General features: G+C 34.4%; 1 protein-coding gene across 1 annotated transcript in view; it reads right to left on the bottom strand.

Moving 5' to 3' along the window:
* LOC102809109 (DNA-dependent protein kinase catalytic subunit-like) overlaps nt 1–26,142 on the bottom strand; it is an 80,967-nt gene that overhangs the window by 50,872 nt on the left and 3,953 nt on the right. The window contains exons 6-34 of the mRNA XM_085502651.1: nt 25,526–25,625; nt 24,610–24,761; nt 24,175–24,330; nt 23,071–23,166; nt 22,348–22,430; nt 22,056–22,140; nt 21,515–21,683; nt 21,135–21,184; nt 20,905–21,024; nt 20,409–20,553; nt 19,324–19,456; nt 18,992–19,155; nt 18,599–18,792; nt 14,318–14,477; nt 13,608–13,714; nt 13,072–13,264; nt 11,650–11,708; nt 9,347–9,430; nt 8,943–9,011; nt 8,008–8,115; nt 7,789–7,887; nt 7,463–7,590; nt 7,103–7,197; nt 3,460–3,562; nt 2,971–3,104; nt 2,022–2,097; nt 1,646–1,833; nt 667–896; nt 100–222 (exon numbers count right to left, since the gene is read on the bottom strand). Coding sequence (XP_085358777.1) covers nt 100–222; nt 667–896; nt 1,646–1,833; nt 2,022–2,097; nt 2,971–3,104; nt 3,460–3,562; nt 7,103–7,197; nt 7,463–7,590; nt 7,789–7,887; nt 8,008–8,115; nt 8,943–9,011; nt 9,347–9,430; nt 11,650–11,708; nt 13,072–13,264; nt 13,608–13,714; nt 14,318–14,477; nt 18,599–18,792; nt 18,992–19,155; nt 19,324–19,456; nt 20,409–20,553; nt 20,905–21,024; nt 21,135–21,184; nt 21,515–21,683; nt 22,056–22,140; nt 22,348–22,430; nt 23,071–23,166; nt 24,175–24,330; nt 24,610–24,761; nt 25,526–25,625 — 3,603 coding nt within the window. The remainder of the gene's footprint in view (nt 1–99; nt 223–666; nt 897–1,645; nt 1,834–2,021; nt 2,098–2,970; nt 3,105–3,459; nt 3,563–7,102; nt 7,198–7,462; nt 7,591–7,788; nt 7,888–8,007; nt 8,116–8,942; nt 9,012–9,346; nt 9,431–11,649; nt 11,709–13,071; nt 13,265–13,607; nt 13,715–14,317; nt 14,478–18,598; nt 18,793–18,991; nt 19,156–19,323; nt 19,457–20,408; nt 20,554–20,904; nt 21,025–21,134; nt 21,185–21,514; nt 21,684–22,055; nt 22,141–22,347; nt 22,431–23,070; nt 23,167–24,174; nt 24,331–24,609; nt 24,762–25,525; nt 25,626–26,142) is intronic.

Genomic DNA, 26,142 nt, shown 5'->3' with positions numbered 1-26,142 from the left:
ATTGCACTTATACAATCATATAATAAGTATTTTCACAAGTGAATAAAGATCAAATTTACATTTGAAGGTAATCTTACTTACAGCTTATAGTGTACTTACTGTTTTTGGTAGGTTGCTAATTACTTCAATGTCAGCCATATCAAACCCAACAGATGATGGATCCAATACACAACTGACTATCACTTCAAACAGATTGGTACTCCAAAATGACAATGGAATGCTCTATAGAACGCAAAGACAAGTATGTGAATAATACAAAACAAATTATGAAGAAAGTGAGTTTGTTTTGTATGTTGCGCATAATGTTTAAATCACTTCACACTTCATTAGAATATCAGTGGCGGCGGCACCGTGGAGACGGTCGCCCCCACGATAAAATAAGGTGAAACACTCATCTATATTTGTAAGAGAAATACCTAAGTGTACCATCAACATTTGCTCCCCAAAATGCAGGAAACAGCATTTCAGAGGGTCTAGATTTCAAAATTTTCCCAGGGAAGAATGCCCCCGAAACCCCCAAAATGGGTCACGCCTTCGCCACGACCCAAGGCGCCATCGGTGCTCGATTTGTTGACATTCACATAAAATCTTTGCCCCCACAGTCAAAAAAAGCTGCCGCCGCCTCTGAATATGAGATGTATGTAATCTTTTGTAACCCATCAATACCTTGGAGAGATCTTTTGTATGTACAGCCAGTAGTACTGATATAAAATCCAATAGTCTAACAATAGCTGTACACTTATATTTATTATAATCATCTATTTCTCTTGGAGTGAAAATCAAACCAGCGCTTGACGACGTAATACATTTAGCTGCCGCATAGACGTCTTCTAGTGCCAGCTTTGATAAGAAGAAATCCACAGACTTGAAGACATTGGTTGGTTTGTTAGCTTTACCTACAGATATAAAGAGTGATTTAACATAAATGTTATGTTAGAAACACATAACAGCTGAGGTGCAAAAAAGATGTTTTAAGTTTTAAAATGTTTTGAGTACACAAAACAAGTTATTTAAAAGGCCAATTAATAAAGTGCATGTGATTATAAAAGAGCACATGTTGTAGATATATGTGATATGAATGTGTTTATTTGATATGGCATACAAATGTAAATACAAAATGTGTGAATTGCATGTGGAAGGTTGCTCAACTCTATAGGTGCTGGTCACCTGTACGACCTATTTCTGATATGAATAAATGAATGAATGAATGAACAAACGAAGGAACGAACGAACGAAGGAACAAACGAACGATTGAATGGATGGATGAATGAATGAATGGCCAGTTCTTATTGTTCCCATTAAGTAAGCCTTTTTTGCCAACAAAAACTGGTGTCAGTTCAATAATGCATGTATGGCAATGTGTGTCAAATATATGGAAAAGTACAGTATATGCTCTTAAATAAATTACAATGATCACAATCAAAAATATCTTAATAATTCTGGATACACAAAGTTTATATCTATTAGAGATACACTTCTGATAGAGTAAATACATTACATGTATATATACATTTGTATTTTAATATTGAAGATGACTTCTAAATTCTATTTCTTTGACTGAAGAAATTACAGAACTTTCAGATATTGTAATTTCAAATGAGATCAGGAAGAATTGTTAAATAGATAAACTTCTTAATATGCTTACCAGCAAACAATTCAATTGGTTCAAGTAACTTCTCACCAAACACCCAAGTATAACAATCTAAAGCTGCCAAAAATAAATCAAACCAATTTGATGCGACTTTGACGCTGAATGTCTTGTCCACTGTGTTCAGTGTAGGATGCTTTGAGATGCCGGTTTTATGTCCACCTTTGCCACCACCACCTTCAAACCTGCAATGAGATGGCAACAAATTAATATCATATCTGTTTTATTAAATATGCAAATACAATACAAGCACAAATAAATAGACAATTGCATTTATTATAATTATGAATCATTAAAATATGAATTATTCAACACATATTTGTGTAAGTTCTTCCAATATAAAGTCAATTTTATGACTGTTTGTAGTACTCACCTAGTTATAAAATAATCTGGTCCTCTGCCCTTTTCTGCCATAGTCCTATGCATCCAGGTACTAGCACTATTGTTACCTAAAAATAACATCAATACAAGACAATAGAAACCACAGACACAATCCCATAAAAGCAAGACACTATACCCTGTATATTGCGTTTGTTGTTATTGCAGCTTACAGGATTACAATAAAACATCTCCAAGCTGTACCAACACTGAGAAAAGTTGTATTTTACAAGTAATTCCTAATTAGCGCCAGACGCAATGTATTTCTATTTGCACATGCGTAACCTACAAAAATATAAAAAGTTAAAAGAATGACATGCAACATGAAAGGAACCAGCGGCATATTTTAAAAAGATAATTTTTTTAAGATAGCGGATTGAGTGTTGGTGGGTACAGAGAAGGGCAGCTAGAAGAACTATTTAAGACAGATGAGAAACTTGGATTTCCAGTTGAAAAAATGATTTTTCAAAGAAAATAAACTGAAATATGGTACGTGTGTTTCACAGTGTAAAATATGACAATGACATAGTTTTTCAACTCCCAAAATACCCGCAAAAAATATAAAAATATTACGCTATAGCAAAAGATAATTTGCATGCTCGCTATTCTTGCTTAGGCAGGATAGTGTGCAAATTTTCAGAGGCTGGAATGAATTAGTTGAAAGATGGTTTTGAGTTTTATTTTAGGTGAATTGTTATGTTGCGAGTTGGAAAATGTGATGTTCGGTGCACTTCGACTCTGCGTATTTGGAACGTTCAAAATCTGTCCTACCTTCTGGTTTGTTGACCCCAGGTTACGTGATATGCACAAGCGCACAAACGATGAGAGAGCACACGCTATCAATTCGGGGACCCCCAATTGGAAAATTATTTTGTTTGGAACATCAGGGGATTGATATATTTTTGCCCAAAAGTTCAAATCATTAACAGGGCATGGTTTGTTACCTGGTAGAAGTGGTATGAGTTTACACACTAATATCATACACTGATGTCTACATTCAGTTTGCAATCGTCCACATTGCAACAACAACCACGTCACAACATGGCTCAATGTAGGGCAATCATCTCGGTTAAAATCTCTGTTGACAAAAAGATGGAAAATAGAGAAATAAATATATCACAAAATAAAAGACAAAAGAAATAGCAAAGACTGCATAATTGGCTATAAATCTTATAACTGATGTGCCCACAGAATATTTCTGACTTAACAATTATTCTATAAAATTGCAAAGTATAATGAGTGACACCGAATATTCTCTTTTTTGCCTGAGTACCAACTCAAGGAAATGTATTTGTCAGGAATCATACAGTTATAAAATCAGTAACTTGTATTCAGGTCTCCCCGTTGTATAGTTACCATAGAAAAACAAAGCATATTATTCATACAGAAAAGTTTCTGTAAAAATTATTATTTCAAATCAAAGTATAACATACCTTGGTACTCTTCTCGTTTTACTTGTTCGGTTTAACATGTTAGCCTTGACACGAATGATACGCTCTAAGTGATCCACAACATGAACACATTGTTCTTGTGTGCCTATGTGAATATATTATTTAATTCAGTGTGATCTGAAGTATTAAATGGTGACAAATATAAACAGGAAAGATCTGTGAACAAGGACGTATTAGTTTAAAATTCAATCAGGTCAAATTTAATGAAGATCCCAGAAAACACATGTATTGTATTACTACTTTTTACCAGGTGATGGCAACACTGTCATAGATGGAAATAGATGAAACAAATTTCAATAATTCCACATGTGGACCCAGCTAATAATTAATTTGTCCCCAACTAGTGGCATGTCATCAAAATGTGTTCCGGAATAATTACATGTCATCACTATGTGTACCGGAATAATTAGATGTCATCAAAATGTGTACTCACCCAATGACTTGTCATCATAATGAGTACCTAACTAATGACATGTCATCACAATGTGTACTCACCTAATGAATTGTCATCACAATGTGTACCCAATTAATTACATGTCATCAAAATGTGTACTCACCCAATGACTTGTCATCATAATGTGTACCTAACTAATGACTAGTCATCACAATGTGTACTCATCTAATGACATGTCATTACAATGTGTACTCACCTAATGGCTTGTCATCAAAATGTGTACTCACTTAATGACTTGTCATCACAATGTGTATGCACCCAATGACATGTCATCACAATGTGTACCTAACTAATGACATGTCATCATAATGTGTACTCACCTAATGGCTTGTCATCAAAATGTGTACTCACTTAATGACTTGTCATCACAATGTGTATGCACCCAATGACATGTCATCACAATGTGTACCTAACTAATGACATGTCATCACAATGTGTACTCACCTAATGACTTATCACAATGTGTACTCACCTAATGACTTGTCATCACAATGTGTACCCAACTAATGACATGTCATCACAATGTGTACCTAACTAATGACATGTCATCACAATGTGTACTCACCTAATGAATTGTCATCACAATGTGTACCCAATTAATTACATGTCATCAAAATGTGTACTCACCCAATGACTTGTCATCATAATGTGTACCTAACTAATGACTAGTCATCACAATGTGTACTCATCTAATGACATGTCATTACAATGTGTACTCACCTAATGGCTTGTCATCAAAATGTGTACTCACTTAATGACTTGTCATCACAATGTGTATGCACCCAATGACATGTCATCACAATGTGTACCTAACTAATGACATGTCATCATAATGTGTACTCACCTAATGGCTTGTCATCAAAATGTGTACTCACTTAATGACTTGTCATCACAATGTGTATGCACCCAATGACATGTCATCACAATGTGTACCTAACTAATGACATGTCATCACAATGTGTACCTAACTAATGACATGTCATCACAATGTGTACTCACCTAATGACTTGTCATTACAATGTGTACTCACCTAATGACTTGTCATCAAAATGTGTACTCACTTAATGACTTGTCATCACAATGTGTTTGCACCCAATGACATGTCATCACAATTTGTACCTAACTAATGACATGTCATCACAATGTGTACTCACCTAATGACTTATCATCACAATGTGTACTCACCTAATGACTTGTCATCACAATGTGTACCCAACTAATGACATGTCATCACAATGTGTACCTAACTAATGACATGTCATCACAATGTGTACTCACCTAATGACTTGTCATCACAATGTGTACTCACCTAATGACTTGTCATCAAAATGTGTACTCACCTAATGACTTGTCATCAAAATGTGTACTCACCCAATGACATGTCATCGCAATGTGTACCTAACTAATGACATGTCATCACAATGTGTACTCACCCAATGACTTTTCATCAAAATGTTTCCTCAACCAATGACATGTCATCAAAATGTGTACTCACCTAATGACTTGTCATCACAATGTGTACTCGCCTAATGACTTGTCATCAAAAATGTGTACTCACCTAATGACTTGTCATCACAATGTGTACTCACCTAATGACTTGTCATCAAAATGTGTACTCACCTAATGACTTGTCATCAAAATGTGTATTCACCTAATGACTTGTCATTAAAATGTGTACTCACCTAATGACCTGTCATTAAAATGTGTACTCACCTAATGACCTGTCATCAAAATGTGTACTCACCTAATGACATGTCATCACAATGTGTGCTCACCTAATGACATGTCATCACAATGTGTGCTCACCTAATGACATGTCATCACAATGTGTACTCACCTAATGACATGTCATCATAATGTGTACTCACCTAATGGCTTGTCATCAAAATGTGTACTCACTTAATGACTTGTCATCACAATGTGTATGCACCCAATGACATGTCATCACAATGTGTACCTAAGTAATGACATGTCATCACAATGTGTACCTAACTAATGACATGTCATCACAATGTGTACTCACCTAATGACTTGTCATTACAATGTGTACTCACCTAATGACTTGTCATCAAAATGTGTACTCACTTAATGACTTGTCATCACAATGTGTTTGCACCCAATGACATGTCATCACAATTTGTACCTAACTAATGACATGTCATCACAATGTGTACTCACCTAATGACTTATCATCACAATGTGTACTCACCTAATGACTTGTCATCACAATGTGTACCCAACTAATGACATGTCATCACAATGTGTACCTAACTAATGACATGTCATCACAATGTGTACTCACCTAATGACTTGTCATCACAATGTGTACTCACCTAATGACTTGTCATCAAAATGTGTACTCACCTAATGACTTGTCATCAAAATGTGTACTCACCCAATGACATGTCATCGCAATGTGTACCTAACTAATGACATGTCATCACAATGTGTACTCACCCAATGACTTTTCATCAAAATGTTTCCTCAACCAATGACATGTCATCAAAATGTGTACTCACCTAATGACTTGTCATCACAATGTGTACTCGCCTAATGACTTGTCATCAAAAATGTGTACTCACCTAATGACTTGTCATCACAATGTGTACTCACCTAATGACTTGTCATCAAAATGTGTACTCACCTAATGACTTGTCATCAAAATGTGTATTCACCTAATGACTTGTCATTAAAATGTGTACTCACCTAATGACCTGTCATTAAAATATGTACTCACCTAATGACCTGTCATCAAAATGTGTACTCACCTAATGACATGTCATCACAATGTGTGCTCACCTAATGACATGTCATCACAATGTGTGCTCACCTAATGACATGTCATCACAATGTGTACTCACCTAATGACTTGTCATCACAATGTGTACTCACCTAATGACATGTCATCACAATGTGTGCTCACCTAATGACATGTCATCACAATGTGTACTCACCTAATGAATTGTCATCACAATGTGTACTCACCTAATGACTTGTCATCAAAATGTGTACTCACCTAATGACTTGTCATCAAAATGTGTACTCATCTAATGACTTTTCATCAAAATGTGTACTCACCTAATGACTTGTCATCAAAATGTGTACTCATCTAATGACTTTTCATCAAAATGTGTACTCACCTAATGACTTGTCATCAAAATGTGTACTCACCTAATGACTTGTCATCACAATGTGCCATAGCTAGACTGTTAATATAGATTACTAAGATTTCCAATACAAACTGGTCCACCAAAGAATCTTCCTCCCTTCAATAAAATATACACTTCAATGTTAAATATTTTTTTGTGAGAAATTCTCTGAACACTGATTTGCACTGATTAAACAAGTTTTTTGATTTCTCAATAACTGAAGCAAAGGTTATGGATACAGTTCATTCTCTGAAACAGATGTATGATATTTGTTGTAATAGTAGTGCATTGTACATGTATGTGTGCTTTTATTAGAACATATATATTTTAGTTTGTGATCCTGTTAGCAGTAGAAAATAAGTCATAGTATTACAAGACACACCTGTAAACAGTGTAGATACTGTTAAACGCTAAAGCCGATCCCAGTCTTTTGAACACATTAGGGTGTAGTGCCAGGCTGTATAAACGCTTCAAGAGTGATTTTGTATTGATAGGACTCTTCTCCATTGTCTGAAAATAAAGATGGTAAATTACGATTCAAGTAGATGATTGTTGACAGTTTGAAAATACAAATGTCTCTATGTACAAATAACATCCTTTTTTTTACATTCTGTCTGAGTAAGTTTTGAAATATTTATGACTTCAGATTTCCTTTTCTATTAAAATGTTTGAGCATGAACTAACTAACATTTGTTTTTTTTTACTTACTTTCTTAGAGGTTTGTTTGATGGACCAATACAGAAATTCTTTGACACATTTTGCACTGAAATCACGCAGAGCAGTATCAGTAGGATGACATATACCATCCTACAAGAAAGTAGTAACAGTATATTAATTCACTGCCTCATGAGATTATATCAACAACATTGTGGTTTATAATACCTAAATATTGACACAATTATACTACAATGAATCATCAACACTCACCAGAATAGCATCCAGCATTGCAATAGTTTCAGGACTTTCAAATTTTTTATTACACGTAAACCAATGAATCAGCTGAGATAACAATGGTTCAAATAACTGTCTAGCAACCTATTAAAATGGAAAGATACATGCACACTATCACATGAATAAATCACTAATAAAGAGTTATATATTTTAAATATTTACACAGTAAAATGCTATAATTTGCTTCCCTGATGGCTACAGTGTGATTCTTTGAAAGCTAGTGTGATTCTCTGAAGGCTAGTGTAATTCTCTGAAGGCTAGTGTGATTCTCTGACGGCTACAGTGTGATCCACTGAAGGCTAGTGTGATTCTCTGAAGGCTACAGTGTGATCCACTGAAGGCTAGTGTGATTCTCTGAAGGCTACAATGTGATTCCTAGAAGGCTAGTGTGATTCTCTGAAGGCTAGTGTGATCTACTGAAGGCTAGTGTGATTCTCTGAAGGCTGCAGTGTGATTTCTTGAAGGCTAGTGTGATTCCCTGAAGACTACAGTGTGATTTTCCTTGAAGGCTAGTGTGATTCTCTGAAGGCTACAGTGTGATCCACTGCAGGCTAGTGTGATTCTCTAAACGCTACAGTGTGATTCTCTGAACGCTACAGTGTGATTCCTTGAAGGCTAGTGTGATTCCCTGAAGGCTAGTGTGATTCTCTGAAGGCTAGTGTGATTCTCTGAAGGCTACTGTGATTCTCTGAAGGCTAGTGTGATCCTCTGAGACTAGTGCGATTCACTGATGGCTACAGTGTGGTTCTCTGAAAGCTAGTGTGATTCTCTGAAGGCTAGTGTGATCAACTGAAGACTGGGGTAGTGTGCTTTTATGAACGGCTCTGAAAGCAACAGTCTGAAAGCTATTACAAAGTTTCCCTTTAAAAATTGTTTGAATCTAATTGATGGGAATGTATTTTACAAATTACCTGTTCAACATCACATGATAACTGTAGCAATGCTGGTAACACTTTTTTATACAGTTTCTCCATTGGTGCCTGAAATATTGAACAATATGGTATTTAAATTTACAAAATAACAAAATAACCAAAGCATCTATAAGATAATACTGCTAAAACATACATTTACCAGCAATCACATTTCTCAAATACATCACACTGTTACATCACATATTCCAATAAATAAATAGACAAAGATTTATTAGAATTTAAATTTTTCTTTTTTCTTTTTAATTTTTAATTTTCATTTTCAACTCAAAATGGCCCTAAATAATTACCAGATAGATTACCTTGTTATAATTACCTTGTTATTGATAATTACAGATAATTACCTTGTTATTGTTTCTTCAAAAACAAGTTTGGGTATCACTTACCTTTACTTGTGTACTATCTGGTTGTTGAGCTCCTCTTCCAACCATGTATAAAACTAAGGAATGTAACAATTCACAGGCAGCTACCTAAGAATACAAAAATGATACTGTGAAATTACTCAAATTAAGACAGCCATATTTACAACACAAATATATAATTTCACAACAGTATATAATACAGGACACTGCATGAAAAGTCACAAAAATTCAGTGTTTTCTCAAATTAGATCCACAAGCACCACAAACATGTTGATTTTAGCAAATTACGGAATGAACAATACAAGTTTATTCTGACAATGGCATAGACGGCATTTAGTTGTACTTCAGACACTGAGCAAAAAAAGTAGCATTCAGCTAGTCTCAATTTGACCAAAACCAAATAAATTATAATGGCATTTGCCACTGAAAAACTAGCTAAACAATTCCTATTATTTTTTTGCCTCAAGGAAAATGCATTTGTCAGGAATCATACAGTTATAAAATCACATTACATTGGACTTCAGACAATAGATTTAAGATAACATAAAACAAGCTATTTTTTTTTATTTTTAAGACTAATCTACTGTAATGATATGCAATACAGCAATTGGTCCATGATCCAAAAGAATAGCAATAAATAAATAAATAAATAAATAAATAAATAAATAAATAAATAAATAAATAAATAAATAAATAAATAAATAAATAAATAAATAAATAAATAAATAAATAAATAAATAAATAAATGAATGAATGAATGAATGAATGAATGAATGAATGAATGAATGAATGAATGAATGAATAAATGAATAAATGAATAAATAAATAAATAAATAACTCCCATGTGCTGAAAGTATTGAAGACACATTAAATATAATTCGAAATTACTTAGCTGAAAACTAATTATGCAAATCAGAAAATTAATATGAACAGATTTGAGTGTAAAACTAATGAGGTCTGCGCAGTGTAACAGAAAATCTATGTTTCCAAGTTTAATTGAAACATGATTAGAACCAAAAAATTATGAATTATTATGCTTATTATGGAATTAATACGAACAGATTTTTACCCCAAACTAATTAGGTTTGTACCTTGTCCTAGAGCATATTTGTACTAAGTTTGATTGAAATGGAATAATTAGTAGTATAGATATCAGTGTGAAAGTTTAAAATTGGTTAATTATGCAAATTAGGTAATTAACAAGTACAGATTTTAATCCACAATTATCCAGGTCTGTCTATTGTCCTACAGTATCCATGTACATTCATTGATATGTGATGTTTAGTATCTGAGATATCAGAGTGAAAGTTGGTTAATTATGCAAATTTGCAAATGTCATGATCAGTACTTATATTAAATGTTGAAAATTAATTAATTATGCAAATTAGGTAATTAATATGTACTGATATTACCATAAAAACTATCAGGTCTGTGCAGTGTCATATGACATCTATGTACCAAGTTTCATTGAAATGTGATGATTAGTACTTATATCAAATGCTGAAAATTAATTAATTATGCAAATTAGGTAATTAATATGAACTGATATTACCATAAAAACTATCAGGTCTGTGCAGTGTCATATGACATCTATGTACCAAGTTTCATTGAAATGTGATAATTAGTACTTGAGATATCAGTGGAAAAAACGAAAATTGACTAATCATTATGCAAATTAGGTAATTAGTATCCACGGATTATTACCAAAAACTAATCAAAACCTAGCATTAGTTCAGAGCATGTATGTACAAAGTTTCATCAAAATCCAATGAGTGGTTGTTTAGATATCAGTGGAACGAACAATCATGGAACAGCTAAAAATCAGCTAATTATCATGCAAATTAGGTAATTAATATGCATGGATTTTTACTAAAAACTAATCAAATCTGCGCATATGTTCAGAGCATCTATGTACCAAGTTTCATCAAAATCCAATGAGTGGTTCTTTAGATATTAGTGGAACAGTCATAGAACAGCTAAAAATTAGCTAATTATAATGCAAATTAGGTAATTAATGAGCATGGATTTTTACCAAAACCCAATCAAATCTGCGTATTGGCCCAGAGCATCTATGCACCAAGTTTCATTAAAAACCGATGTATGGTTCTTGAGATAGCAGTGGAACAGTCGGACACACATACACACACACATACATACACACACACACACAGACACACTAACTGCAAAGACTCCCATTTTGTGCTTCGCACATGGGAGTCAAAAAACAAACAAACAAACAAACAAACAAATAAATAAATAAATAAATAAATAAATAATATACTGCAGTGTTACTGAATCATACTTTGTTCACTTATCATTTCACTCACCTTGGTCTGTCTGTCACTAGATGTGGTTGCCAACTCAACAACTCTTGGCAGAAAGGGATCTATAAGAAAAGTGATTAATGTGTTTATCAATAGTAAGATAAATATTTAAATATACTTAAAGGGGCTCCACTGATTGTTAGTTAGGCTGAGAAAATACCATGCACAGTTAGTTATCAAATTTATGATATATAGTTTTGTTTATAGTATATAGGAACATAAACATGTCAGAAGTATGGATCCAGAAGATGATGCTTGATCATGATTATTTTTTAACATTAAAATGATTAACATCTTGTATCTGATCGTCAAACGAGTACTTGTCCATATTGAGAAATATTGCTCTGGAACAGCATTAATTAAAACAAAATGGCTGCCAGTAAGCCATTTTCAATCCAATCTCAAAAATAAAATGATGTGCATCAGGAACCCATAATGTCCAATGTATGTACCATGTGCGAAACAAATCTATCCATAAACGCCAAGATCCAGTTCTGGAATGCCAGAAATACTTGATTTTTGAAGATTTTTTAGCACTAAAATGGCTGCCATTTGGCCATTTTGAATCAGATAGTCAAACCAATACATCTATGTCATGATGTATAATGAATATATAAAATATGAACATAATCAGACAAAGCATGACAGAGATATGGCACTAGAACTGCATTCATTAAAGCAAATTGGCCACCAGTCAGCCATTTTAAATTGGATCTGAAAAATAAAATGATGTGCATCAAGTTCGCATAATGTCCAATGTATGTACCAAGTTTGAACAAAATTCATCCATAAACGCCAAGATCCAGTTCTGGAATGCCAGAAATGCTTGATTTTTGATGACTTTTTAGCACAAATACGACTGACATTCGGCCCTTTTGAATTAGACAGTCAAACCAATATATATACCGGGGGTATGTCATGATGTATAACGAATATATAAAATTTGAACATAATCAATCAAAGCATGCCAGAGATATGGCACTAGAACTGCATTCATTAAAACAAAATGGACACCAGTCGGCCATTTTAAATTTGACCTGAAAAATAAGATGATGTGCATCAAGGTCCCATAATGTCATATAAACGTATGTACCAAATCCATCCATAAATGCTTGATTTTGATGATTTTTTAACACAAAACTGGCCACCATTCAGCCATCTTGAATCAGATCATGAAACAGGCATGTCTGAGATATAGGTCTGGATGCACGCACGCACAGACACACGAATGCACGGACGAACGCACACACAAAGGTCAAAACATAAGTCCCTGTTTTCGGACTGCGTCCAAACAGGGACTAATAAAATTAGTTTCCTTCTATTTGAAAGATGGATAAACAAATGATTGACAGTTAGTTGCCAATGTTAATAAGTCTAGTTTTTCAGACTACACACAAATTATGGATTTTATAAAAAAAAACTCACCAAAGCAGATTACTGGTTTGATATCCATGAAAGGCACAGGAAATTGTAGATGATTTTCCGTATCCCAGGCAACAGCTTTCTTAGCTATTTCCTCCTTACTGCTCTCCAGTAAGTAACCATTAGTACTGCCACCAAGTAACCCAAGTAGATGCACTATTTTTAACTTGACAATAGTTAACGGTGATTCATCGCTCTGAAGATGATAAAGAACCATTATATAAACCCAGGGATTATGATATAAGAATTTATAACTGCTTCAAACTCAATTAAACATAAGTTGTCTGTAAAATTGAATCAAAGTCCGGTTTAAATTTCCGAAAGTTCTGCAAAAATATAGCTTTAATTGTTATGGTATTAGTAAATAAACATGAAGAAGTACAGGCATTCCAATACATTTTGATGCTCACTGGAATTACTGACACAAATTTAGCTAAAGTAGTACAGAAATAAAACATTTAGAATCTCAAATCCGGAAATGAAAAGCCTTAATTTTTTTATTAATTAAATTTTAAATTCCATTATCATAGACATCTTACTCCGTCCTGTGTGGCTGGTTTCAACAGTCTGATGGGAATTTTGTTTCTCCTTTTTCCAGTCCTAGTCATTGTTAGACTAACAGTCTGGGATGATGCATTTTCAGCATCTGTAAAAAAAACAATTTCATATAAAATAAAACCGTACCTGCATTTTGCATATCTGATCACTTATGTTTGTAGGCAGCATTTTTTTCATACCACTAAATTATCAACAAAGTAAACTAATGACCCGTTCATAAAATTAAACTCATAAAATATTTTGTTCCAAAAATTTTGGCCAAGACATGTCCAAAATCAACAAAGAAATTGTAGAAAAAAATATAAAAATGTTGCATCATTATTGTGTTCTGAGGGTTAGTAAAGTAGAAATACCTGAAATCTAGGTGATTTTTTTTGGTATTTAATCAGGGTACGCATATGAGCTAACTTTCACCTTTAACTTAGTAACTTAGTGTTTAAATAATATCATTAAACTTGGGAACATTTAATAGTCAAATACTATGAAATGTGATACATGATATTGTATAACCCCTAAGCTAGTACAAATGAGTGAATAAGGACAGCATTATATTTATACACACTAGAGACATTGAAATCAAATTGTTCATAGATGGATATCCCATAATTTACCCAGCCATGTGAAAAAATATGTCACATTCAAGTCTACAAATAACATACACAGATAATAATTTGTACAGAGTATAACTTACTTGTATCAGACACAGTTTTCAGATATCCATCCAGACACGGTAGTATGTCTTTATAATATGGCTGTAATGCATTATGTTGTAGACAGAATGCCCAGGTTTCTAATGCATCTAAACCAGCATGTGCCAAGGGCAGGTAACCAAGGCCAATGCGAAAAGTTGTCTGAAAAGAATATGTTCAGTTGTTTGTTAATAAACTATATATAATTGACTAACAACAAAGTAATTTCTAAAGATATAATCTAATTATGAGCATTTTCATTTGGATTCGTGAAAATATGAAGTTTTTACAAGGATACCAGAAAGTATTCATGTTGGCAACATTGATAATCAAAGCTGTACTGTCTGAGTGCATACTTTACGATATCCTTATAATAACTTTATTATTATACATCTTTCTGATCCAACTGCTTGGTGTAGAAAGCCCATATCTGTTTAATATGGTGAAAAATAATCTTTCTTGCAATGAACTTTGTTTTATAAAATATTGGACCCATCTTGAAACATCCCATATTTGGTAGTCACATTTCCTTATAAGGCAAGATGTAGATACCCTGGACATATTGTATTTCAGTGTGCCAGCTAAAGTTATTGAATTATAAACTGCTTTCTTGAAGAGAGCTACATGCAGCCTGATAAATCATATCACAACAATTACTGCTAATGCTTTCACCACCATTATCAGAATGTTATACAAATTTATAGGTAATGTCGAATTTCATTCGTTTGGTAAAAATTAATATTGAAAACAGAGAAAATTCTGAGAGAAGTGAAATTATGCTGGGATGAAAATTGGCTGTGGAATGAATAAAGAGTATGATTACATCACAAAACAGATAATATGTACATGGTATGCACAGGTACATATGTAGCATAACTGATTTAATCACTACTGTAAAATTTGTATTAAAAGCCGCGGCTTCTATTAAAATACAACAATGCAACAACAAAGGAGATGCAGCTTTAAGGTAGCGAGAAGGGAAATTTTCACTTTTTTCTTGATTTTTCAAAAATTGATAAAACGTTCACTTTAGACCTTGATACATCATCCCAGGTTTACGAAAGATCGAAATTGCGAAATAACGTCGCTCAAATCAGTGTTTTAAAACACTAGCAGAAAAGACTACAACTGCCGTTTCGTGGATATTTGCATAATGTTTATCTTTGAAAGGGTTTAAATGATAACATCTTATCTGTATACTCTGTTGTTGACGATTCTGATATAACGGGTGATAAGCTTCCAGTCGCAAACAATGCGTGTTTATCTAACGTTCATTGTCAGCATTATTGTCAGTCAAGACTTCGTCGGAGAAACATGGTCATACAGTACCCATTTCGGCCAACCTTACGCTTTTACATCGACCGCTTAACGCTTAATTTCCGACCATGCGGTCTTGTCCGACCGGAAACCGACCGCATTTTAATCGCGTTTTTTGGGGGGGGCTCGCTCGCTCATTGAAAACACTGACCGCTCGTCCAAACACTGATCACTGGCGCAGGAGTGGTCGAAATGGTGGTTTTGATAGTAAAGTGTGAACATACAACTAGTAACTAGTATTAACTATTATTAAATTCTGAACGGCACTTCAAATCTAATAGTTGTATGACACTTGTATCGTGAATGAGACAGTTACGTGAAACAAAAACATAGGTAACTCATTTTGACAGAGCAGAGAAACGAGGAAATGTTAATGATTAATTCCAAAAATAACGATACCGAATCCACGTCGGTCCATGTCTGGTAAAATTTGACATTCAATTTTTAAAATTAAGTCACGATCATTGAATGACTTCGGTCTAAACCGTATACGTATACGTAAAATTGTTCCCACAAAAATATTTTCGACTAAAAACGGCCACATGCCCTGAAAAATTCGAACAGAGCTTGACATGTATGAATAATTTATTGGGCTTAAAAATTTAGTTATAGTCATAAATATTTGGTGGCCTGTCGATGAACAATTTCGAAACTCAAGATTCACACGGCTGCGAAAGTAGAACATTCCGGAGGCGGTGAAACGGAAGAGCGAAACTAAAAATAGAACGCGTATTTTGACCTCTGTGTGGCCAACCAATGGCTGGATACGAAAACGTTTGCGGTCGTTGCCAAAGAACCCCGCGTCCATCGCCTGGCGATGCTCTTCACTCCCTCCGGAATGTTCTACTTTCGCAGCCTAATCGCAGGTTTTTCGAAAAACGTCGAAAAAACACAAGAATTAGTAGAAATGTTCCTATTTTGGGCGGATTATTGATAGAAAATAATGTCTTTATTACAAAAATGCCGTGAGTTTTTGCCTTTTTGGCGAAAAACTGCGAACTCGGCAAATTTGGTTGCACAACTTCCCTCTATTCACGCTGCAGTGGAGCGACTGTGCTCTATCATATACACCCAGCGACACCGATGCCAGCTGTGGGAGAAACCAACGGGGATCGACATTCCAAACAAATTATTGGGACACGGTGTACAGACATTCCAAACAATCAAAATTATCAACGAAAGACGAGGTTTTATTTTAGGCTTAGAAATATTTTCTTTCCGTCAGCCCATGCATGGAACTGCCATTTAGCTTCATGGTCCTTCAGCTTGTCTTCGCCTCGGAACACATCGCGAAGACTCAATAATCAGGAAAGAAAACCCAGACAACCATGTCGTACTTGTGTTGAAATACATTTTGTATTTCACGTCAGAATATTGTTTAAAATAAAATATTTAGTCCAAGCCAAATCGAGGCCAAAGGGTCAGGTTGCGTGCATATAATTATAGATAGTTAAAACAAAAAGTATTTGAACTTCTGTCAGCTGTTCAACATCTATAAAAACCATAAAGACAATTATAAGACAATGTGAACCTCGGAAATTTTTCTGTTAGTCCGAATTTTAAATGCGTGCGAGCGAGCGGTGATATTTCGGGGTTTGCGCGGTCGAAAATAAAGCGGAAATTGTCAAATTCAACAAGCGGTCAAAAAAGCGAGAAAAAAGGTGATTGGAAAGCGGGAGCGGGCGGGAGGTAGTGTGAAATGAGTACTGTAAATTTGTGCAACTTTCTTTTAAATCGTTTTATTTTCCAAGTCAATATTCTATTTTACTAATACCATGTTTTCTAACGCATTGGCGAAGAAAAGAAAGAAAACGTTGACAGATGAGGCAAAGAAAAATCTGCCACTCAGTGTCGCATTCTGACACAGCAATTTTTTTTTTCAAACAACGGCCATTTTGTTTCACCATGAAAACCGTTTTATTAGATCACTTATCAGAGACAATTGAAGGATTAGCTTGTTTGTAAACTGTCAGCGTGTACAGTGGGACAGTAATGTTTGTCAGAGGATTATCCCTCGTTGTTCGTTTGCATAACAATGGAAACCCGAATGTTCCTGGAGTGGGGACTCAAATGCCAGCAGTTTTCTTCATTTTTCACGCTCGAGCTTGAAATTATTCATTATCTGACACTCTTTATGAGCTCTATGATATCAGTGGTTAATTTGTTTGGCCATTTTTAGTGTATATTTATAATAATGCAGCAAATCTACAGTGTTTTATTAACCAAGACTGTTTTTCGCGTTTTTCTCGAATTGAAGTTTCGATTGAGTACGACTCATTGGGACCGCCGCCAAATCAAGTGCGTTCGGACTAGGACATTCAAACTCGCAGTTATCGTTCAAAAGATAATGATGGTGCGAAATATGTCTGGGTTTTTAAAGAAAATGCTTTGTCACAGAATAATAGTCTGTTAAAGGTGCCAAGTATGAAATAATTTGAGGACAAAAAAACAAACCTGCATAGAAATCGGAATAATAGGTCTTTTGATTATCGGAGACGCATTTCAATGGGCTTAATTACGGACAATGCATGACGTAAATTTCACCAGGAAATTACGCAGTGTGCTCTCGCAATCGAGGACTTAGTCATTTTTACAAGATTCGCCATTTTTGATGTCACGTGATAATTATGTAAACAATGACTGTCCAGTTTGTGCGAACTTGTATCTCTATACTTAGTCTTTTGAAATATATAAGCTAAATTACTCTTCTGAACAAGACAACAGACAGAGAATGATTTATTCAAAAACGTCACAAAACCCTTCTCGCTACCTTAAGAGCATCTACACATATAAGAAATGATCAGTTTTTAATTATTCAAAAAATATGGGTGTGGCTTCTATTAAGGATGCAGCTTCTGATACAGATTTTACGGTACTGGTATTTGGTTCAGATGAGTTCCTTATGAATGGACTACACTGTATACACGTACTGCTCATTGCATAGAAATACTGGAGTAGACTGTTACCTGTAAAGCTGGAACAATAGCTGCTACGTCCGATGCAATAATTTCATGCGGCAATGCCAGCACCAGAAATAAACAAGATGCCAACAGATCATCTTTGTACTGTTTTAATCGAATCAACACTTCTTTAGTAAACTTCTTAAACAGATGGAATGCTGCTACTTTGTCAGCCAGAGTGCACATGTCTTTAGTGGAAGCTTTCTCTTCAATATGCCTTGGTACAGCAACCTTAGCATTCTCATTTATTCCCTGAAAGAGAATATCCAAAATATAAAAGGATAATATTAAAATGTCAAAATTGAGTGATTGAAGCCATGCTAATTGGCGGAATGTCAAATAGTGAGAGACTAGCAATTTCCATTAGATGTATATAATTAGCTAATAATCATAATTAACTTACCTGAAAGTATCCAATATTCTGACTTATTGTCATACAAACAGACAGTAGTTTGTAGAAACCACTGACCAGTGGAAGCCGAGTAGAATGAACTATGACCTCATGACCAAACGTGTACACCCACCTCTCAAAATAATAAGGACATCTTTTTGGAAGAAAGTCCCTAAAAACAGATGGAAAAGACAGCTACAGCTTACTACATAGTGCACACACTGAAATTACACCTACAACACATACAACACATACCGACACTGATGATAAATCATGGGCTACATGCATATACAGGTAACTACTGGATAAGAACCAATAGGTTATGACTTTGTAAACTTACCTGCAGAATTCTACCAGATTTATAAAGATCTGGAAATCTTTTGGTTTGCTAGGTGTTAATCCAGATGAAGGATCAGAAGATAGATCCGTAACAGGACTGGATCGACCATCACTTGTACCAGGTTCTGGATCAGCTGACAACTAAAACAAGATGGATGATTTATAAATAACCAGACTGGATTCATCATTTATACACTGGGTGATAAATAAACCATATACCATATTAGTCTATCATAAATGATCAATACGATTAGATACTGCTAAATCAAGTCTGCATTAAAGCCATGATTTTTTTTTATTTCACAATAAAGCCATGATGATAGCATGGTCACACAGCCCTGTCACATAGTCCCAAACTAGAATACACATATGGTATCTGTGATAAAAATGCACTATGCAAAATGTACATAAAAAATTCAGGAGACATTCAATGTCCCGAACTGTCATCTGGCACAAAAATAAAACAAATATCTAATTTGAAAGTTAATATTGAATTATTGAAATATTGAGTCACACAATTGCGTCGCACAGTTAGTTTTTAGTCCCCCTAACATACCACAAGGGTATGCTAAAGTAAATAACAAGGTCGCTGATTTGCCTGTTTGTTACATTGTATGTATTTAAATAAAGTTCATTTACAATCGTCAGATGTATTATAAAGCATCAAAATAGTCCTGTGATTTGTCAAAGTCTACATCTCACAATATGTGTGTTTGAGGTACACACTTTTGACATTGTGGAACATGTGCCTTTGAATATGCAGATGAATTTCCGATTTCCTTTCATTATATGTACAACATATCTCACAAAATGCATATTACCAGTATCAGTATTTCAGGACTTTCATTAAGTAAGATCTGTTGTTAATTCTGGGATATTAAATAACTTTGGAATTAATTACTGGCAACTTGGTGTGTTTATTGTTTATATAGTTTATTAACGAGTCACTGTCATAATGACTGATGGTTAATTAGAGTGATTTGATTTTCAGTTCAGAGAATCTAAAGTTTTGAAATCTAATAGACTTTGGATAATGTACAGCATACATAGCATCTTTCTTGTGTATCCATAGTGATATATATATACTGCTTACCTCATTCCCTAGCTGTCCATCTTTATTGGACGACAAGTCTAATTTACCCAGAATTCTTATGATTGCAGCAATCAACTCATCATAGACGATATTATGTAATACTTTGCAATCTTGTGGAGATAACCCAATGTCAGTTATCTGAAATCAACACATAGGAACTATTAGAACCTATAACTACTACAAGCTACAATAATAACAGCCATACACTTGATCATGCATTTTTATTCAAGAAGACAAGAACAACCAGAGGCTAATGTGATTTCAATGGACTCATTAATGCAAAATTAAAGGCGGTGATTACCCCCACCTGAATACCTTGATGCCCTTAAATATTTCTTTCACAGTTTTGACCTTGAAGTTGGGAATCTCAAGACAAGAATACCAAAGTCATGATGCATGTCAAATTTAATAGTTCATGTAGCCTTACAATGGTACCTATATCGGTATTACCCACAGTGAATTGGTAAATACACATTTCTACTGACTTACTCTGAGCTGTGAACTGTCTAACAGATGATTCCATAAATCCAGATAGTCTTTGTATGACACTTTGCGTGCATCTATCAACAATTCATCGCTGGTTTCATCACCGCTCACATCGTACATTTCCTACAGATGAAAGTAGGAATCAAAATAAACTGACAATCAGATTTTTTGTTCCAATCAAAATACTGCTGAATCTTGGCAGTTGTGTGACAAGAATTGACTAATGTACTTACCCCTTCTAACACCACTGGATGTGAACATGTTCGTATCAAGCCTTGATAAACTACATAGAGAAAAAAGGGAGTGACATTTAATTGATTATGACACTGACTGTGATGGTGTATTTTACCACAACAGTATTGCTTTGATGGAAAGAACAGTATGCAAGTGTTATTAAACACACTGTTCAAACAAATAAAACACACCTTAGCAGTAATTGTAAACTATTTAATTTTCATTGCTCAAAATTGTTATAATGTTGTGACATTTATGAAGAAAAAATATCACAAGAGTTGATGTGACATTGTGTCCTTAGAAGCCAACTAGAATTTTGCAGCTACAAAACCTTATAGAGGGGGTAACAGATTTGTCATGCATAATTCATACAACCTACCAATTCTGGAAACAAAGTTTCTAAGAGTAGCTCCTTTTGGCGATAGCGCTACCAGTACAGCAGTGATAGACTTGTAGCATGTATAATGAAGCGCTTTCCCAAACCTGGGAAAGTTTTCCATTAAAATAACCGTCATCGTCTCCAAAGAACTTAAAAATGTGTCAGACACCTGCAAATGTTTATATTTACAATTTATTTATTAATTTTATGGACTCCGTATAGTTATCATATTTACAAATAATATATAATTACTATTTAATTTATGGTTGTGCAATGGTTATGATATACAAATTACAAGAGTGTGGGTGGTTTATGTGCCGTAACCATCCAGTTACTATGATTTAACTAATTTGTACCACGGCTGTTCTGAATTGGTGCATTTCAGTCAAACAATTGCTGTTCAGAATACACAAAGCTTAAATTGTAGTCAATTTGTTGCATATTGTTGTTAGTATTTTGATTTCCTATACACAACCAGGTAATAACTAGCCACGGTACTAATGTTAATATAAATACAGTTTGTTAGTCAGTTAATTCTTACCTCATCCAGTTCTCTGACAATGCAGGCTAGAGCCTCTAGAAAACTCGGAAGATGGGGGATTTTTTCATCTACCAGTTCATTTTGACTAAAAGACACAAATTATGACATCTAGATCCATTATCATTGTTATTGTTTCCATATTTATTTATTCCATAATATTGTTTCATTATTTTTCTATTATTTATGATTTATTTATTTATCAAATCAACAGAGTCTACTATTAGGTAGATCAAACCCACAACTTGCCTGTGTGTAAGGCCAGCACATTAACCACTTATTTATTTCTGCTTACCTGAAATAGAGTTGTTCACTTCTCTGTATCATTTCATTGAACATAAATTTGACATCATCTTCAGACAGGAAAAGTTTACATGGCTATACAAAAAGAAAGATGGAAAACATATGATAAACAATATCTAAATATCAATAAATGTCAATATCTAAAACGTTTGCTTCTTTCTATCCCAAAAAATGTCAGAAATATTTCAAACAATACATGTATGTATGTATAAAATATTGTCAATGCTGAAGTCAGAGAAATTTACAGCTCCAGTAAAATGTTTAGTATTTATACTAGTATTATAAGTGAAAACCAATTGTTTTTTTATAATTTTTGTTGTGCCAGGCGACAGTTTCGGACATTGAATGTCCCTGTTGTCTCTCCTGACTTTTTTTTTTGTATGTGCAAATTGCAAGTGCTCGTGCTGACACATAGTGCATTTTTGCCACAAAAGTCATATTCACTACATGACAGGGCTGTGCGGCCATCTTCCTATCAAATGGCAATTTAATGCGCTATCCTGGTGTCAACCAGGCTTGGTCGAACACAAGCACCTGCGGACCTTAACCAAGGTTCCCCCAAAGTCGCATTTGTTAGTGAATGAATCTTAGTGAATGAATCTCGGCCATTGGAAATCAATGTGGCTACTGTAAATCTAAAAAATAACTTTGTAATAAATATTATAATAATTATAAATCTCCACTGCTGCTAAATCAAAAGAAATTAGATACTTACAGCTGCAAACAGTCCATATCCTTTTATTGCAATACAGATTTCTCGAGTACCACTTTCTCGATTGTCAATTATGCTTCGAAATTTTCGGATAAACGCCTACAAGTGAAAAAGATAAGATGGTGTACATTACTTGGTGTGAAAAGACACTAACATTTAACTTTTACAGGTTTATTAATTTTCTGAAAATAAGACTAATATGATCTTTGTTAGCGTAATTCTACAAGGGTTTAACACTGTAAAAAAGATTACCCCTTGGCACTTGCATTTGCACATAAAAAAACGTACAATGTAATAAAGACTAGACTTCACTATATAATATGAGGTTATTATGAGGATACCTCAAAGTATGCACAAAGACGGCGTACTGTCTGAGTGCATACTTTGAGGTATCCTCGTAATAACCTTATTATTTCACAACTTTTCCTTTCAAGGATACATCATGGGAATGCCGAAATCCAAAATATTTAGAACAGAATCAGCGAACTTCTTTGTGTGAAGTCCGGTCAACCCTTGGTGGCAGCCATGTTTGTTTTTATAATTAGAGGACACTTATGCATGTAATCATTCCATATTTGGAATTTGCATTTCCTTATATGGTAGGATGAAAATACTCTGTTAAATACCGCAAAATTACGGCACGCTACATGTATATCGTTACAGTGACAGATGTATGATAATAGATATTATTACATGACCATAGTGCATACATTGTATATCATTCACATTAGTGGCATTTATTGAGAAACAATACTGATATTTCTCACTAAAAACGGCAACATGCATGATAAATGTCATCAGATTTTGTGTGATCAAACAATATGCCAAGAAAAACAGATTGTGTCATGACACCACTTTCATCACAGTGATACTAGAAGTAGAGACTGGTTAACAACAACTAGTGTTTTCACTCTTCTCAAAAACCATTGGTGGCTGTAACTGCAAATACATATTCACAGACATCATGGCTAATTAATTATTGTAGTTTTGAGACTTAGTCATGTAATAAAAACACCTGATTTACTTATTTGTTGGTTGATACGGACGTTACGGACTGTATTATCAGCAACAATACTGAATATTCAACACATTCACTGTAAAACTTACTTTAAATATAGTTGTTTTATTTCTTTTGTCTTTATTGCCTTCTTCCACTAACATGCTCGCTACTTGCTTCAGGAAGGCTTCTAGCGAGGCATATCCAGCCGACTTCATGTCACGATTGTGATGCTGACACCAGCTGAACAACTTATCATACATCTCCTGAGAAATAATTGTCAATTACATGAAGAATCAATAAAAAACAGACTGCCTAACTTTGTATTTATTAGTGAGAAGCCCCTCTAGTTTTAAACCATTTTGAATATGCTTCAGAGAGGAACTGTAAACCACTTAAGTTTAGCAATTTTTTGGCGATTTTGCGACCAAAGGTGAAATCACAGTGACTTTTCCGAAATATTTCCTTACAAAAGTTCTCAAATGAGAAAATAGTGAACATGTCAAAAGATGAAAAAGATTTACAGTGATTTGTACATGACTTACCTCGTGGTCATCCAACAAATACTTGTTGAACTGTGGTGCATGTTTAGCAAGGAGCCATAATCCTGCCTTTGGTACATCAAACCTGGTATATCCAACTTTAGGATCAATTGCCATTCGTGTAAATCGAAAGATGTCCCAGGCATGTGGTGCTTCTGTAATTAGAGTCAAAGCATCAGAGCTAATAAATATGAAATAGACACTTGTTGTAGTTTGTAACACTAGAATGATTGACCATATTTGCTCTACCGTAAATTCTTAATTAAGGCGTCACCTAATTTAGACATCAGGGAAAAGTGAAATGTTTGAAAAAAGACAACTACGATTTTACGGTATATGAAGCGTATCTCTAATAGAATTTAGCACCTAAAATTGCATTCCCGCATTGTATGACCTGTAGAAAATTTTAAAATGATCCCAGAAAGGACCTTAAATATTTAGTACAGTTCATAAAAAATTCATATAATCCTGAAACTGAATTTTGAAAACCTACTTAGCACTGTAAAGGCCGTGGTTGATTACAACAATAACAAGTATGTTTGATTTGGTGACCATGACCTTCAGTGCACGCTCACATCAGTGTTCCAATATTTCAGGATTTGTTGTCAAACCAACTGATTTCATAATTGTACATGGAGATCATAATAATCAGTGGTAGTGTTTTGAGACTTTGAACCAAAAAATGCATGTATTGTACACAGGATCATTTTAGAAAACTACCTATTCTCATAATTCTCTGTCATTCAAATATAAGTGAGCAGATGTGGTACAAATAGAGTAAATATGGTAACACATGTGAGTATACAACCAGGAGTAAATATCTGAGTCAGACATATGCAGTGGCATACAAACTGGTGTACATGTAATACAATTAAAACTACATTCATTTAGTAATTATGGTTATGATTTGGTGTGTTACCTTCTTCTACAGACTGTGTGAAGTTGACTAATAAATGTGTCAGCCCCAGTAGACAGCCGGCCACCACAGGTAATTCAGCTTGTTTGGTCTTTGAGAGCATCTAAAAAATTCACAATTATTAATTTTTGAATACTGTATAATACCAGAGGTACATCACTTGGGGTTTGCAACTACGGTGACATGATACCAAGATCCCGTTACAATCTTGCTCTTGCATAAGCGTTCCAACTCAGAAAAATGCGAATGCGCATGCCCGAGGTAACTAGGTTACTGGGATGTCCAGGTGGATCAAAATAGCTGCTCACGATATGACGGATTACGATAACTTTATTTTCTGTACATTTTTTCACTATGAATGTGGTAATACATGTTTTATTGTTTTATTACAAACCGCCTATGTCATGTCAGAAGGTAGTAGCATCAGTCTCACTATCTACGAGATGAGACTTGAATGGGATCTTGGCATGATGTCACCATACAGTACTATGTGCGTTGCAAACTTCAAGTAATGTACCTCTGGTAATATTTCATTTTAGCTGGAATTAATTTTCGCTGAAAAAGACAGTTTGGCTATTTTGTATGAAGGTCAATTTTGATGAGTTGAATGCAAAATATAG

Source organism: Saccoglossus kowalevskii, chromosome 8 (genome assembly GCF_978046115.1).
Source record: "Saccoglossus kowalevskii chromosome 8, keSacKowa6.1, whole genome shotgun sequence".
Lineage (NCBI taxonomy): Eukaryota > Metazoa > Hemichordata > Enteropneusta > Harrimaniidae > Saccoglossus > Saccoglossus kowalevskii.
Note: the sequence above shows the minus strand (reverse complement) of the source record. Positions and strands in the feature narration are given on the sequence as shown.